This window comes from Cyrtonyx montezumae, unplaced genomic scaffold (assembly GCF_038088225.1).
Source record: "Cyrtonyx montezumae isolate F1298 unplaced genomic scaffold, pur_monq_1.0 scaffold_39, whole genome shotgun sequence".
Taxonomy (NCBI): Eukaryota; Metazoa; Chordata; class Aves; order Galliformes; family Odontophoridae; genus Cyrtonyx; species Cyrtonyx montezumae.
In genome coordinates this window covers 308796-323185 of record NW_027072044.1, presented here as the reverse complement: position 1 = coordinate 323185, position 14390 = coordinate 308796, and the positions used below count along the sequence as shown (strand labels likewise).

The 14390-nt window shown below is 51.5% G+C and overlaps 1 protein-coding gene across 2 annotated transcripts; it reads right to left on the bottom strand.

Annotated features, from left to right (window-relative positions):
• Positions 1–188: 188 nt before the first annotated feature.
• On the bottom strand, positions 189–9071 carry LOC136054657 (acidic leucine-rich nuclear phosphoprotein 32 family member B). 2 transcript variants are annotated; one of them, XM_065745981.1, is made up of 7 exons: positions 8919–9071; positions 5865–6014; positions 5307–5429; positions 4044–4242; positions 3298–3416; positions 2865–2919; positions 189–2060 (listed from the first exon to the last, which is right to left on the bottom strand). In XM_065745981.1, exons 1-7 carry the CDS (start codon positions 8970–8972, stop codon positions 1972–1974), a joined length of 789 nt encoding a protein of 262 aa, XP_065602053.1. In that variant the 5' UTR covers positions 8973–9071; the 3' UTR covers positions 189–1971. The 2 variants fall into 2 exon arrangements, with proteins under 2 accessions (XP_065602053.1, XP_065602050.1); XM_065745978.1 differs by having other exon boundaries at positions 3298–3419; positions 8919–9067.
• Positions 9072–14390: the final 5319 nt, after the last annotated feature.

Sequence of the window (14390 nt, the reverse complement as noted above, 5' to 3'; positions counted from 1 at the left end):
CCATGGAAAGGTGAACAGAGCCATCACCACTGCAGGAGAGGATCCAGCTGCTCAAGAAAAACTGCCCCAGCATTTCCAAGCCGGGGTTTCCACGGGTTGCTGGCAGCTCTGGTGTTCCCAGAGCAGAGGGCAGTGAAAACAACGTTCATTGCAATGGATTTTTAAAAACTGAAGTCTTTATTAAAAGATTTTTGTGTTTTTTTTAATCCAAATTTTGTAACAAAAGATACAAAAGGGCTGGAGATCCTTATTCCTGGGACTAGTCTGACCAATCGAAACCTGACAGTTACTAGGCTATTATAAAATCCATACAATCTGCTAAAAATGCAGGGAAAAAAAAATTAGAAGTAACTGCTGCTCTGATTTTTTTTTTCCTTTTTAAATTCCTTTTAACATTTATAAGTTACTCAGTTTGCATTTTACAGGAGTAGTTCTTCTCCGAATGGTTACAGCTACTGTACAATGCAAGAGACAACAGTGAGAACAGAACAAAGCAACAGAAACTCTGATGTGCTGCAAACACACACCACTCCTGAAGGAACTCTGTGAGCGTCACCTCCAGGCTCTGGGTGCCAATGGATTGCCCAGAGCACCCAGCAGAGCTCTACAAAGTGCCAGTGCCCCCGCAGCAGAGGGATGCCCCCAGCACTGTGTTGCTCCCTCTGTCCCGAACACAGGCACCCAGCACCCAACAGTTCCCATCTCTGGAGGCTGCAGGGTCTCTCCAGAAGCTATCAGCTGTGCCATCCGAATGCCTCGTGGCAGAGGAAGGAAGGCTCAGAGGCCAGAAAGCCTGCAGTGGAGAGCTAGCCCCGGTCCGATTCCCTCCTTCCCTGCTCCAGCCACCCCAGCTCAGAGGGAGACATGCTCCACAGCTGCTCCTGCAGCATGTGAATAGTATGAGTGGGAGCACGCTGCATTTCTGATCCACGCACTTCTCTTCGTGCTGAAAAGGAAAAAGGAGGAGGACACACACCAGGCAACTGTCCAGAGCTGTTACTGGCTAGCAGAAGGACCCTGAGAATATATAGGCTAACACGGTCTCTCGGGGAACGCCGAGTTAGGTGCATCACAGTGATACTGGTTGAACGTGTTCTGTGCAGTGCGAAATGGAGTTTGACAGAAGTGCAGTATCCCTAAACCTGCTATTTCCTATCTCTTCCCAAAGCACAGGCTGCCAGAACGATGACAAGCTTCAGCACAGCAGATGATCGGGACCATCCATCAGCATTCCTTGGGCATCCAGGTCCAAGTTATCAGGTGGCAATCAGGAAAAAAAATTCCAGTTTACAAAAAAATAGGAAAGCAAGTACAGGGCTACTGCAAGGTGCATCACCAGAGGTACCAGGACTTGCAAGCAGTCAACCCAACCACCCCTCCCCCCCCACCCAAGACCCCAGGCACCCCACAATCCCAGCACTAAAGTATCTTCAAGCATATTCCAGAGATCACATCACCATTCCTTCTGATCAGAGACACCTCAGTGATCTGTTGCTTAGAGTCCATTCAGATGAACCAGATTTGCACCCACTGCTCAAGGTGGCTCGAGTGCCTTCGGAAAGCAGGTCTGAGGGCATGCAGACAGCAAACATCTTCCTGGCTGCCAGGCAGGGTGGTGAGCTGGAGTTCTGGGTCCAGTGTGGCAAAGCTGATTTCAGACACAAAAGATACCCTAGCAGGACATTTTTTTTCTTTTTTTTTTTCTTTTTTTTTTTTTTTGCAAACTGCTGCACAAACCACAGAACGGAGAAAGCCTTTGGTCATGAGATACTTGTGAGAAAGAGAGCCTTGTATGGAAGATTCCCCTGAATGCCTACAGTATTCTACATCTTAAAAAAATATATTGTGGACGCTGCAGCCATACAAAGGGGAGGAGGAGTGGGAGATGGGGATTTACAGTCTCACATAGACACAACGGGGAGGTTAAGACAAGCACAGTCATAGTCTGTAAAACTGATTGGCTCGCTGGGATCAGTCATCCTCATCATCCTCTTCGTCTTCTGGGTCTTCCTCTCCTTCATCCTCTAGACTTCGTTTTCTCTTCTCCCCTCGTGGAAGGTCTGCAAACAGAGGTGAAGCATGAAGCTCTGTTTGGTCTTGTGGAACAGCACCTGAGCTGTGACTACAAGCCTCAGCAGCCACAGCTTGCCAGCGAGCAAGCACAGACTAAACTCTCCCCATGTCGTATCAGATCCACCCAGCTCCATTTCTCATGCTACCCCAAAAAGCCTCAACTCCTAAGAGCCAGGAATTACCTTATGGTCTCCCAGCATCCCACATTTCATCCACTGCTTCAAAGCAAGGTTTTTGTTGAGCACCCCCAAAAGCATAACAATTGCACAATTCAGTCATCTCTGACCAAACTCATGCAAGGACATTTCAAGTCATGCCAGCCACTACATTCTGTCAGTCTGTTTGGGTTCTTATGACCAGAGGAGTACGGACTCCAGTTCAGGACTATACCCCTTTTCTAGAGCTCCAAGAGCATCTCTCAGAGACCACTAATAGGAGAACACGACAAGCCCCAGTCTGGCAAGAACCATCAGTTCAGGCTACTTAGACAGGCCCACTAGGCAACTTTCCTCTAATATTTGGCAGACCTACCCAGTACTGAAACTTATTTCCCCATCACCACCACCTAACTCTCAGGTTTTAGCCTCCATTTTAGTTAGCTCAGGCACAAGCTAACTATATATACAAACTAACAAGTTCAGCAGTGTCTGCGAGGAGCTACACTGCACTTATCATAGAAAAGCTGAAGGCCACAAGGCACAGAAGATTTGGAAGCTCTGAGAATAGAGCAAACACGCCAAGACTGTCAAGACAGCTTCACAAGGCATAGAGTTTGTTAGAATTCAACTTACCATCATCAGCTTCATCATCATCCTCATCCTCACCATCTTCCTCCTCATCTTCCTCCTGGAGTCAAAACAAAACACCTTGTTACACAAACCACAATCCTTTTCCTTCACCTATGCTCCTGCCTTACTTAGGGTGCCAGGCACAAGCTGAGCATGGAGAACCTTAGCAGCACCTGTTACAAGTTGTGTGTGTGCGGCCTTACGGCTTGAAGACTGACACAGAAACATCAGTCCAAGTAGAAAACTACTGAACCAGAAACTCTCACAGGACAAAAAGTATCTGGATGGGAAAAGCCAAAGCCCAGGGTAGGACCCCTTGAATCTGCTCACAGAGGCTCTGTGACATCTCGTCTGACGGGACACAAGTTTGCAGTTCACACACACAGCCAATTAAGCCAAAACTCTGCTGAAGACACTCAATAATAGAAAGCCTCACCTCGTCATCTACTCCATCCTCCTCCTCTTCACCTTCCAGATCATCGTCATCATCATCTTCTTCATCAATGACTTCTTCATCCAAGTCATCTTCTTCATCATCATCCTCCTCTTCCTCACCTTCTACCAAAAGAAGATATTATGGTTTCCAAATACTTGCTAATCCCACACCTCCTAGAGCTGGAGTAATATCACACTAAACAAGCACAAGGAGTACCAGCAGCAAGCCCTGTCAGCTTGCAGCAAGCTTCATTTCTGATGCAGCCCACCAAAGAAAGGAATGAGGTGTATGGAACTGCCAAATCACAGCCTGAACCACTGATTGATCACCTGAGCTGAGCACCGAGGCAGCCACAGGGCCACAGCTAAAGGTGATATACCTGTGTGATTGGAACGGGTGGAGCCTGGCTCCACATCTCCCAAACCCCATTTAAGGGCAGACCACCACCAGGGAATGATCTCTTCTTGGAGATCCCACCTACGTGGTGTCTACTGCAAGCCTTTGTCATCTTTAAGGTGAGCCATCTTCCTTTTGCATTATTTGTGTACCATCTATATATAGATCTATTCAAATATACCATCATCTATACTATTTTTTGAGTATTATCTTTGAGATTACTCAGGTTACAGCAGGGCTGTCCAGACAGCCCCTACTTACATGGCAAGTTGTAATCATTTTTTTAGCAACACAATCATAAAGAAGGGGAAAAAATGAGCTGTTCCCACATAAAAGGAGAAAATCCTTACCTTCTCCGTTCTCATATTCATCTTCCAGTCCATCCCCATCTGCCTCAGGGTCTGAGTCAGGGGCTTCCTGCTCATCAGCATCAAATCCATCTAGGTAGGTGAGCTGGGGCAGAAGGGAGAACATGCTCTCCCGGTAGTTAATGAGCATTGTCACCTCGCAGTTGAATAGGTCCAGACTATGCAGGTTTGGCAACTTTTTCTGCAAAGATCAAGTTAGTAGATCATTTACAAGTCAACATTATTTGAAGATAAAGCATCCATTACAATATAGATGGTCTGCTGACTACCTATATCTAACACACAGAAGGATATTCGCATGCATTATTTTCACCATGTGCTCCTCAGGTGGAGATAAGCTGCTGGTTTTCCTAAGTGTAGGACAATATTTATGCTGAAAGATGACTCCTTTTCAGCTCCTCTGTCCTACAGCTTCCTCTCCTTGGACCCATATAGGAATCTCACTTCCTCCTAGATAGAGTGGGTAACAAGCACAGTGCCCAACTCCCACACAGCAGGAGAAATTACAAAACCAGGCTCATACTGCCCAAAAACATCAGGCAAAATGCCCAAGAGAACAATACAGGCAGCTCAGTGCCTGCAAACTGTACCTGATTCAGCACAGGCACAGCAGCTCCTCCAGACAGGCTGTGCACCAGGCTAAGCAAAGGAGAACAGTTTCAAGCTCTTTCTAGGAGGGGATGGAGGGACCAAAGATTACACCTACCAGGCCAACACCCTAGATCCAGCCCTTCACAGCTACAGATTCTAGAAGGCAAGAGCCTTTTTTGGGGCAGTTTAGCTCCATCAGCAATGCTGTTCCTACTTTCACAACAAAAACCTCCTGCAGTGTGTGTTCTGACAGCACCAATGGCCCAACGGACACAGAATACCGTTGGCTTGATGCAACAGAAGCCCTCACTGCTGTCCAAGCAACTCATATCTCCATGACACCCCAGGTGCCACCTACCTCAAACTGCATCCGACCCATTAACGGTCCTTTCTCAGATGGACACTGAGCACTGCATCCACAGTTCTACTCATCCAGCCCAAATTTCATGCTTCTGTTTAGCAACTGGCTGCTGGTTTTCCAGACAGTGGAGCCATTAACTATTAGCCCAGCCTCAAATTGGACCCACTCATCTGTTCCCATCAGAACCACGAAGTGCTGTTGGAACAGTTACCAAGATGTTGGACTTCTGCTGCACAGACATGCTCCCCAAAGGAAATGTCATCCCTTAGATCCCAGCACTGCCTTCCACTCACCAAGGGTTCCAGGGTATTGATGTCTTTAATCTTGTTGCCACTTAGATTCAAGTGGGTCAGGTTAGGAGTTCTCTCCGCTAGAACTTCAAGGCCACCAGAAATCCGGTTATCACTCAGCTCCAGCTGCCAGAAGGAAAAATCAGGTGGTCACAAAGGGTTTCAGCTTCCAACAAAGGGAATAGAGTTCCCTGTCAACTACACTGTAGCAAAACCCCATTTAATTAGAGAAGCAATTCCAGAGATCCCATTTCCAAATTCACATAATACCATTCCCAGCCATTCTAATACTGCAGGTCTGAGGGAGGACATATCCTGCTATCTAACTACATACACTAAAACCTAAAACATGAGACTGAAATTTATAAAAGTAAAGACAAGAAAGGATGCTTAAAATGCAAGCTCATAAACATACTCTCATATATTAGAAAGTGACCTCCCACTTGCTCAGCTTACTGTGAATCCAAGTGTCTTTTCTCCAGCTAATGCAGGAGAAAGCTCTCATCAGAGACAGGTCAGCCTGCCTGTCTCAGAGCAAGGACTGCTGGAGATGGGACTCACCTTCCGGAGCTTGTTAAGTTTGGGGAGATTGGAGATGGACAGCAAGTTGACGTTGATCATGCTGAGGAACTCCAGGTTCTCAAAATCTGAAGAGAGCCCAACGATCTTGCCATCATCCGAACGGCAGTTATCAAGAACCAGCTCTTTCACCTGCCAACAGAGACACTCAGGAGCTGTCATCGCACATTCAGCTGAGCCTCACCTCAAGCCCATGGAGCTGACTGTGGGCTGAGTGACATTTCACAGCAGCAGGCACATCTAAGGGTCTCCCTGTGCTCAACTTAAGGGACATGCAAGATCTTAAATCACTTCTGAGAGAGCACAAGCAACCACAGTGAGGATTTCACCCTTTAAGCACTTTCAGCTGTGCAGTTTTTTACCACCACACATCATATGACTCTGGCCAAGGCCTGCCTGAAACCTTTCTCCGCTAGGAAACCTTCAGAGGTTGAACCATAAGGTTCCATCAAAGCATTTCACAAAGCTTCAAAAACCTTCCAGAGCCACAGCTCAGGCTGAACAGCATGCCAAACAAGGTCACCTGGTTCTGTCCCCTTTGGTTCTCCCCACAACACTAGGCCTGCCTTAGGCACTGGAAAACCTTCCCCAGTGAACCACTGAAGACACACTCCCACTAAAAGTCTCTGCGTGGACTCAGTGATTCTGTTCCCTTCCAAACATGGATATTCTATGGAGCAAACCCCTCATGCCCCACAGCCTCCAAGCTCTTCGAGCACTGATGGCATCTAAAATCTTGCCACGCACAGACTACATGCACAGCAGTAATTTTAATTCTGTTTACCTCTTTCAGTATAAAATCCCCCACAACAGTAAGACCACAGAACACAAAACTGCACCCTGTATGCACTCAAAGGGGAGATGCACATACCTGGCAGCCCCCTCAATCTCTCTGAAGCACAGCCCCAGTTCCTGTGGGCTGTTCCCAAATTTTGCTTTCACCCCAAACATTCTTCGCAGCAAGATGCAAAAATGAGTCTTGGCCAGAAAGCTCATATTGATCTACACATTCCTCCTTGAAGATCTCTAATTCTTGCCCAGATCAGACAACTCTCAGGAAGTCACATCAACATTACTTCGTCCTAGTAGAAGCCAGCTTTCTTCCTTAAAGTTGGCTGCCCTGCCAACTTTACAGCAGCACTCCAGGTCAGAATGAGTTAACACAAACTCCAGAGGTAGCTGGACTGGTCAGGGCTCTGAGCAGAGCAGCAAACAAGCTCATCCAGGAGTTTTGGGGTTAAGCTCATGTTGCTTCTCAGACAAAAGTCTAATTAAACCAAGAATCAGAGTCCAAGCATAAAGGTGGCCAAAGCCAGCACTTAGCTGCTATCACTCAGTGCCACCACACAAGTGAGAGTGAACATTACAGGGTTAAGAACCAACCTAGCTGAGGAGAGACCTGCTTAACTTGGAGCAGATCCTTGCCCTGGCCAGCACAACAAATGCTGCAGCTGGCAGTGCAAGAGCAGAACAGGACTGAGCAGCCAGGACTGCTCCTTCCAGCAGCAGTACTGGCTCGTACCAGCCTCGGCTGCGGGGCACACACGCTCTGAGCCTGCTCCTTTCCCCAACATGCCACACACTCAAATTCCTGGTGTCAAACAAGAGGAAACCTGCAGCTTGCAGCCTTGAAGGGACACTTCTACTCCTCAAATTGTTCTTGTTCTGCAAGTTTCTTTGCTATCCAGAAAGGCTTTAACTTCAACCACAAGCTCCATTTATGGAGCATTTTCCTTGTGACCCCAGCTCGATTTGGAGCAGCCCAGGGCAATGTGCTGCAGAGACACAGCGATCTGTCCCAGGAGCTGTGTGACAGTCACAGCTATCTCACTACGACAAAGCCAGCAGGGCAGCAAGGCTGCTCTCAGATAAGGACAGGCCTCCCTGCTGAAGCACTGCACACAGCAATGATGAGCTGCTCCAAGAGTTGAGGCTTGAAGGATAACACAAATGGTTTGAAAGGCTGCAAACTCCCAGCCTCGAGCTCTGGCTGACCACTGTGTGCAGTGTGATCTAAACACCATAGCAGCGAGGCAGTTTAACTGGCCCCACCAGCTGAGCAGACAGCATTCCTCAGCACAGCAAAGGACGTACAAGCCACAGGCAGGCACTGAGAAGCAGAAAGTTCAGCCAAAGAGGCACTGGAGAAGGAAACTGAGCAGCAAAGTGATTTAGGACAGCTCAGCTATCGCCTCACTCCTTTTTTTAGGCTGGGTAGGTCTATCACAGCACTCTCCCCCTGCCAGCATGGGCTCCTCGTGTCTGTGCTTCAGCATTGAGCTTCCCCGCCTCCAAGAGGAGAGAAACCCCACTCAAAGGCATAGGCCCAAGCGTGGAAATTTCGACCTTTGATGCCAACAGCCCCACTCCCTCCCCTCCCAAGAGAGGTCTCGTAGCAAGCCCACGCAGCACTATCCGCCTCTGCAAAGGTGAGGTCGGGCTGCGAATCACCACCACCACCAGCGGGGAAAGTACAGCCTGCATTGCTGCCATCGCCCTCCACGCCGCCAAAACTGAGAACCTCCAGCGCTCTCCAGCCCCAAGAAGGGGTCCGGCTCCTTCCCACGGCCCCCACGCAGCAGCAGGGCAGGCGGGCCGGCAGACAGGCGCAGGCCTCAGCGAGCTCGGAGGAAAGCCCAACACAGCAGGCCCCGGCCCTACACCCAGCTCAGGCCGCAGCCAGCACCCTCAGGCCCCACCGGCCCCCAGCGCAGCCCAGGCCCTCCCCTCCGTTCAGGGCCTCCATGGCGCCCGCGGGCGGCGGGCAGCGCCCGGGGCCGCCCCTAACATGGCCGAGCCGCGTGCGCGGGGCCGCTCCGGCCATGTTAAGACGTCCCCGGCGCGGCTGGAGCCATCTCAGCACCATTTTAGGCCAACTCCGGCCACGGGAACCGCGGCAGCGCGGCCCAGCCTCGCTCCAACACGTGCGCGCCCGCCCCGCGCTCCGCCATGGCGCCCACGGGCCGGGCCGCGCCGCTCTCCTCGCGTCCCTCCCCGGCCCCCCCGGCCCCGCCATGTGCTCGGCGGCCGCGTTACCTCTCCAGGCTTCTTGTTGCGCAGCTCCAGCGTGAGCCGCTTTTTCATCTCCATCCTCCCGCCGCCGCCGTGCCGGGCTAAGCCGAGCCGAACCGAGCTGAGCTAAAACCGAGCCCGCCGAGCCGAGCCGAGCCGAGCCGAGCCGAGCCGAGCCGAGCCGAGCCGAGCCGAGCCGAGCCCGCCGGAGCCCGCGCGCCGCCGCCGCCGCCGCTTATATAGAGGAAGGCGCCAACGGCAACAAAGGCGGCGCGCCACGCGCCCCCTGGCGGCCCTGCGCCGCCCCGCGCCGCACCGCCCCGGGCCCCGCCGCGCCACAGCGCCCCCTGCCGGGCTCCGCCGCGTGTGGCGGGCGAGGGGCGGCCCTCGACAAAATGGCAGCGCGGGTGCGGTGGGAGTGCGTGGGGACGTGCGGCTCAGCGCCCGCCCTCGGGGCTCCGTCTCCTCCTGGGGAGCTCTGGTGGGCGGTTTAGTCACGCAGCCGCGGTGTTTGGTGGCACAGCCGTGTCTTGCGTGGCGGTGTGAAGTGACACTGGCTTGAACTGTGCTTGTTGTGGCGATGTTTGGTCTTAAAAAGCACGGGCCCAGTCTAGAACGTTTGGGTGGTCCCGATGGCATCAGTCGTGATGTATGGGAGGACCTGCTCCAGAACAGCCCTGACACTATTTGAGCCGGGACAAGGTTCCCCTATCACCACATGATATCCCTTCACCACTCCCCTTGTGGCTGTGGGCCCCAGCTCATGACCAGGACAGAGTCACTGCATCATCTCCCCATCACCACCGCTCCCATCACAGCTGTAGAGACATGCCCACGGCCGGAGCATGGCACTGCCCTCTGTGCTCATTCAGATTCCTCCGTGGATGCGATGCTTGGTTAAACGTCGCCTTAAAAACACACAGGGAAACCTCTCCTGTCACCCAGCCAGCCTCCACGTAAACAGGAACGGGAGTGCACGCAGAGCAGCGCTGCGGTCCCACATTGTCCCCTTTGGCAGAAGGCCACCGGCCCTCCTCCTCTGTGAGGAAGTGGCTTAGCTGTGTTACTGTTCAGCCCAGCCAAGTTGGCTCCAACATGAACCGTGTTTTATGAGGAGCAGCAGAAGGATGTGGCCATGTTCCACAGAGGGCTTGGTCCCCCCTCTGAAGAGGACTGAATGAGTGCTTTGTGGGAGAAACATCGTCGTGAAGAAAAGCTGTGTGTAGAGATGGTGCATTTTTGGCATCGCTGCGATCCAACTCGCTCGTGCCATGGTTTCTCCAGGCTCGTTGCATACCAGGAGCTCCAGGCTCTCTGCCACAGGGCATCGCAATGCTGTTCCCTCTCCCTGATGTCCCCTGAGGAGCTCCAGAGCTGAGGCTGAGTGGAGGTGTGCAAGGGCTAAAGAATCATAGAATCATTAAAGGAGGGGAAATTTTGGTCAGATGTTAGGAAAAATATTGTGGGATTTTTTTAGCCAGAGAGAGGTGAGGCCCCAGCACTGCTGCTCAGAGCTGTAAGTGCCCCATCCTTGGAGGTCTTCAAAGCCATGGACGGGCACTGGGCAGCCTGAGCTGGAGGGGAGGAGTCAACCCAGCCCACAGCAGAGGAGTTGTAGCTCGATGATCTTTAAGGTCCCTTCCAATCTAAGTCATTCTGTGATGCTATGATTAAGGTTGGAAAAGACCTCTAAGACCACCCAGTCCAATCCCAACCCATCCCACCGTGCCCACTGACCATGTCTCTCAGTGCCACATTTCCATGTCCCTTGCACATCTCCAGGGATGGTGACCCCAGCACTTCCCTGGGCAGCCTGTCACTACTGCTCTTTCTGAGAATAAACTGTTCCTGGTATCCATTAAGTGTCCTGTATGCCATGGGGACACTGGTCAAGCAGGGAGAGCGGCCCAAGACTGGAGCAAAGCTCAAAGCCTTGCAGCAAAGCCCAAAGCATCACCTGCTTGCTTTGTCCCAGATGCTGCACTGCCCAGTCCCCGTGGATTGCATTCCCTCTTCGCTGTGTGAATCCAGGCTCCTCCTGTCCCTTTGGGGCTGCACGGGGCCCTGCCCTTTAGGCTGAGGACAGCATGTCCCAACACCTCGTCCCTCCCCACCAAGAGTCCCATTTGCTCCAAGTTTCTGCAGGCTCTCACTGGGCAGAGCAGCTGGGAGATGAGCCGAGAACCCCCCCCTTCCTCCCTTCCCCTCCCCTTGCTGATCTGCATTTGTTTTAAGGTCTCTTTCATGTACTCTTTGAGGCTCGTTTCCTGTTCTTTGTAGAAAACAATGCTTCCCTCCCCAGCACCCCCCCCCCACCTCCATCCCAGGGTGGCTTTATGTCCCCTCCCTCGGGATTCACTGCGCTGAGCTCCTTCGTTTTAAGTTTGCCTTAAAACACGAAACCCCACTCTGATTGAACCGAATTGATTTTAAAGCTGCGTCTGGTATTTGATGTCTGCTAGGTGCATTTAAACGGATCTCAGCCTTCTGCGTCGGGCAAATCAATGCAGAACTGGTAATTCTCTGTGCAAGCGACAGGAGTGGGAAGGCTGGGACCTGAGTGCCGACTTGGGGCAAAATTCAGGTCTGGGGCTATTTGTGCAAGCTGCAGTGGAGATGCTCAGAATAACGCAGGATCTATTATACAACACGATGGTATGTCTGTGTTTTGCACTGCTTTAACTGCTTCATTCCTAGCCCAGTGCCTCGCTGAGTGGATTCTGCACAAATAGGGCATCCTTGCTGCCACAGTGACTTTCACATCATGCCATACTCATACCCCAGCACAGAGATGGGATTCCCCAGACCTCCTGGCTGCTGTGAATCCCAAGCATCCAGTCGTGGGAGACCAGAACATCTCCTCCAGCAGCACTTTGGTGCCCATGTGGAGATGGAAGAGTGCACAACCACTGGGGCATCTCACCCCTAAGACGTTCTGGGCTGAGCAGGAAGGTGCAGTGATCTTCTCTCATAGCTGAAGGATGTAACTCCAAAGATTTTATTAGGGATGTACAGACAAACAAGGCATCGTCTGGGAGGCGAGAAAAACTGTGTGCATCCAACAGCCCACCAGGGAGGAGGTGGATGAAGATAACACAGTCCTCCTTAGCCGTGAGGAAGGAGCCCTGGGAGTTCTTGATTCCTGCTAATGGGAAGTGGGGCTGTGAAGCTTGCAGGACTGCTCGGTGCCAGCAGAGGGAAGCATCTCCCCGGCTCCGGGGAGACTTTCTATCGGGCTTCCAGTGCCTAAAGAGTCTACAGATGAAGAGGGACTGTTTTATTAGGGAGTGTAGCGATAGGATAAGGCATAGAGGCTTTCAGCCAAAAGAGAGACTTAGATTGGATATTAGGAAAAACGTCCTCACCATGGGGGTGAACAGGCTGCCCCGAGAAGCCGTGGATGCCCCATCCCTGAAAGTGCTCAAAGTTGGATGGGGCTTTGAGCAACCTGAAGGTGCCACTGCCCATTAGGTTGGGACTGGATGGCCGCTAAGGTCCCTTCCAACCCAAACCATTCTGTGATGGATGATTCTATGACCACCAGGCAGCTCTTCCAAAAGGGGGCAAGACAGAGATGCCCAAAGGGTTTGGATGCCTCCCGGCACTTTTGCTCAGTGCCTGAAACAGGAGCTGATGTCTGGGGGGTGTCCCAAAAGCTAGCAGGGTGAAGAGGCACATCCAGAAATTCAGCCTGATTTTGCCTCTGACTTGAACACTGTGCCTTCAAGAGCAGGCAGGATTGATCCCCAAGCAGAGGCATGGGGCTGACACTGCAGCTCATGCACAGTATTTCCCCAGTGTGGGATAAAGTCACGATTCTCCTATTTGCAGTGTTGCTCTTTTATTGGTGATTCTCTTAACAGCATACTTGGGACGTCAGTCTGTCTACTCTGAGCTTTTTGCACAGCGAGGGCCCTACAAGCTTTGCTGCTTGTGCTTTAATATTTTATCTGCTAGTCCCTGACTGGAAAAGAAAATCCAACTGTTCTCGGTGGAAATTATTCGTCCTGCTGTGTGACTCACAACAGAGGCTGTATCAGGTTTGAAACATGCAGGTGGCAGACAGACACCCGCTGATTCCTTTGGACTCGTTACAGATAGATTTTTTTCAATCCCAGCCCAGGGGTTCCTCAGCCCAAGATGATTTATTCTCTCTGCTCTGCAGGAATTAGCTTTGCCTTATACCTGTGTAACCGTAAAGCAACACACAGCTTCTATCTCAAAGCAGATCTGGAGGCAGCACCTTGCCCATCACTGTTTGAACTTTCCAACAGGAGATAGAGTGGAGAAGCTGTCTCCTGTCACCGTGCAGGGATGATGCCAGCACCTTTCAGCCCATTTTCTCCCAGCAAATACCCCCAGCAATATTTCCACCACATTCATGCCTGGAAATGTGGATTGGGACCACGTGGACTGCAGCCCCAGAGAAGTGGGGGGGTGTACAACCCTTAGTGTGGGGTGGGGTGCCTTCAGCCTCACCCCAGTGCAGTTATCACCATCTGAGCTGCCTCTGAGTGTTTGCAATACCTGGAGAAAAAGAAATAAAGAAGAAAAAAAAAACAGAAAACAAAGGAAGGTAGTGGATAATTACTGTTTTTGCCAGCTCTTCCAGCTCAGCTGGACCAAACAAAACAACACCAGGAACTGTCATTATGGCTATTACTGTGTTGTGCTACCGCAGGATTTCAGATCCTCTGTGAGGACTCAACACTGAGGGAGACACAAAGAAAACCTGTCCTGGGAGCTCGCAGGAGGCACGCAACTCTGATGAGAAATAAACTTTGAGTGCCTCAGGCTGAGATGCACCATGATTGCTGGGATGATGCACTGCTGTGCTGGCACAGACACTTCCATGGACACTTAGAAAAATTGGGATTTCTTTTTTATCACACCACGGTTCAGCCAAAGCTTCTCTTGCCTATGAGTTTGTGCTAATATTGTACCTGCAGGAGGAGCATCACAACAAGAGCATCCCTGGATGAGCTGGAGCTTGTCCTCATCACCTCCGCAGAGCTATGAGCATGCTGGGGCCGCTTTGCTCTGTGCACAAAAAGAGGATTTGGAAAACTGCTCATTGGGAAATAGTCCCATGGGTGCTGCAGGGAGAGGCGGGTTGGGCTGCAGATGGGACACCTCCATCTCCCAGTTCCCATTGCCAGGAGATAGGCAAGGACGTGGCCTGGAGGTTGGGTTCCCAGGGCAGCCTCCTCCACTGTCACCGGTGTTGTGCAACCCTTCCCTCCTTGCAGAGGGTGTGGGCAGGAACCCTCTCGCACGGATGCAGCTTGGGGTGCAGCAGAGCTTAGGAAGTGGCCATGCACCAGCACCAGCATGGCCCATCGTGCCACATGCTGCACTGCAGCTGCTCCAGGGATGCATCCAGCCCTGAACTAAGGTCACCACGAAGGTCTACAATAGAGCGATGCAGTATTGATGTGAGGATGTTTTTATTGTGCAGCAGCTGGGCTCAAACTGCTGCACAGGCAGAGGCTGTTT

Coding starts and splice junctions, on each gene's coding strand:
- LOC136054657 (XM_065745978.1), bottom strand. CDS start 8,972: ATGGAGATGAAAAAGCGGCTCACGCTGGAGCTGCGCAACAAGAAGCCT. Junction 5,430..5,864: donor AACTTAACAAGCTCCGGAAG/GTGAGTCCCATC, acceptor TCCTTCTGGCAG/CTGGAGCTGAGTGATAACCG. Junction 4,243..5,306: donor TCAATACCCTGGAACCCTTG/GTGAGTGGAAGG, acceptor TGATCTTTGCAG/AAAAAGTTGCCAAACCTGCA.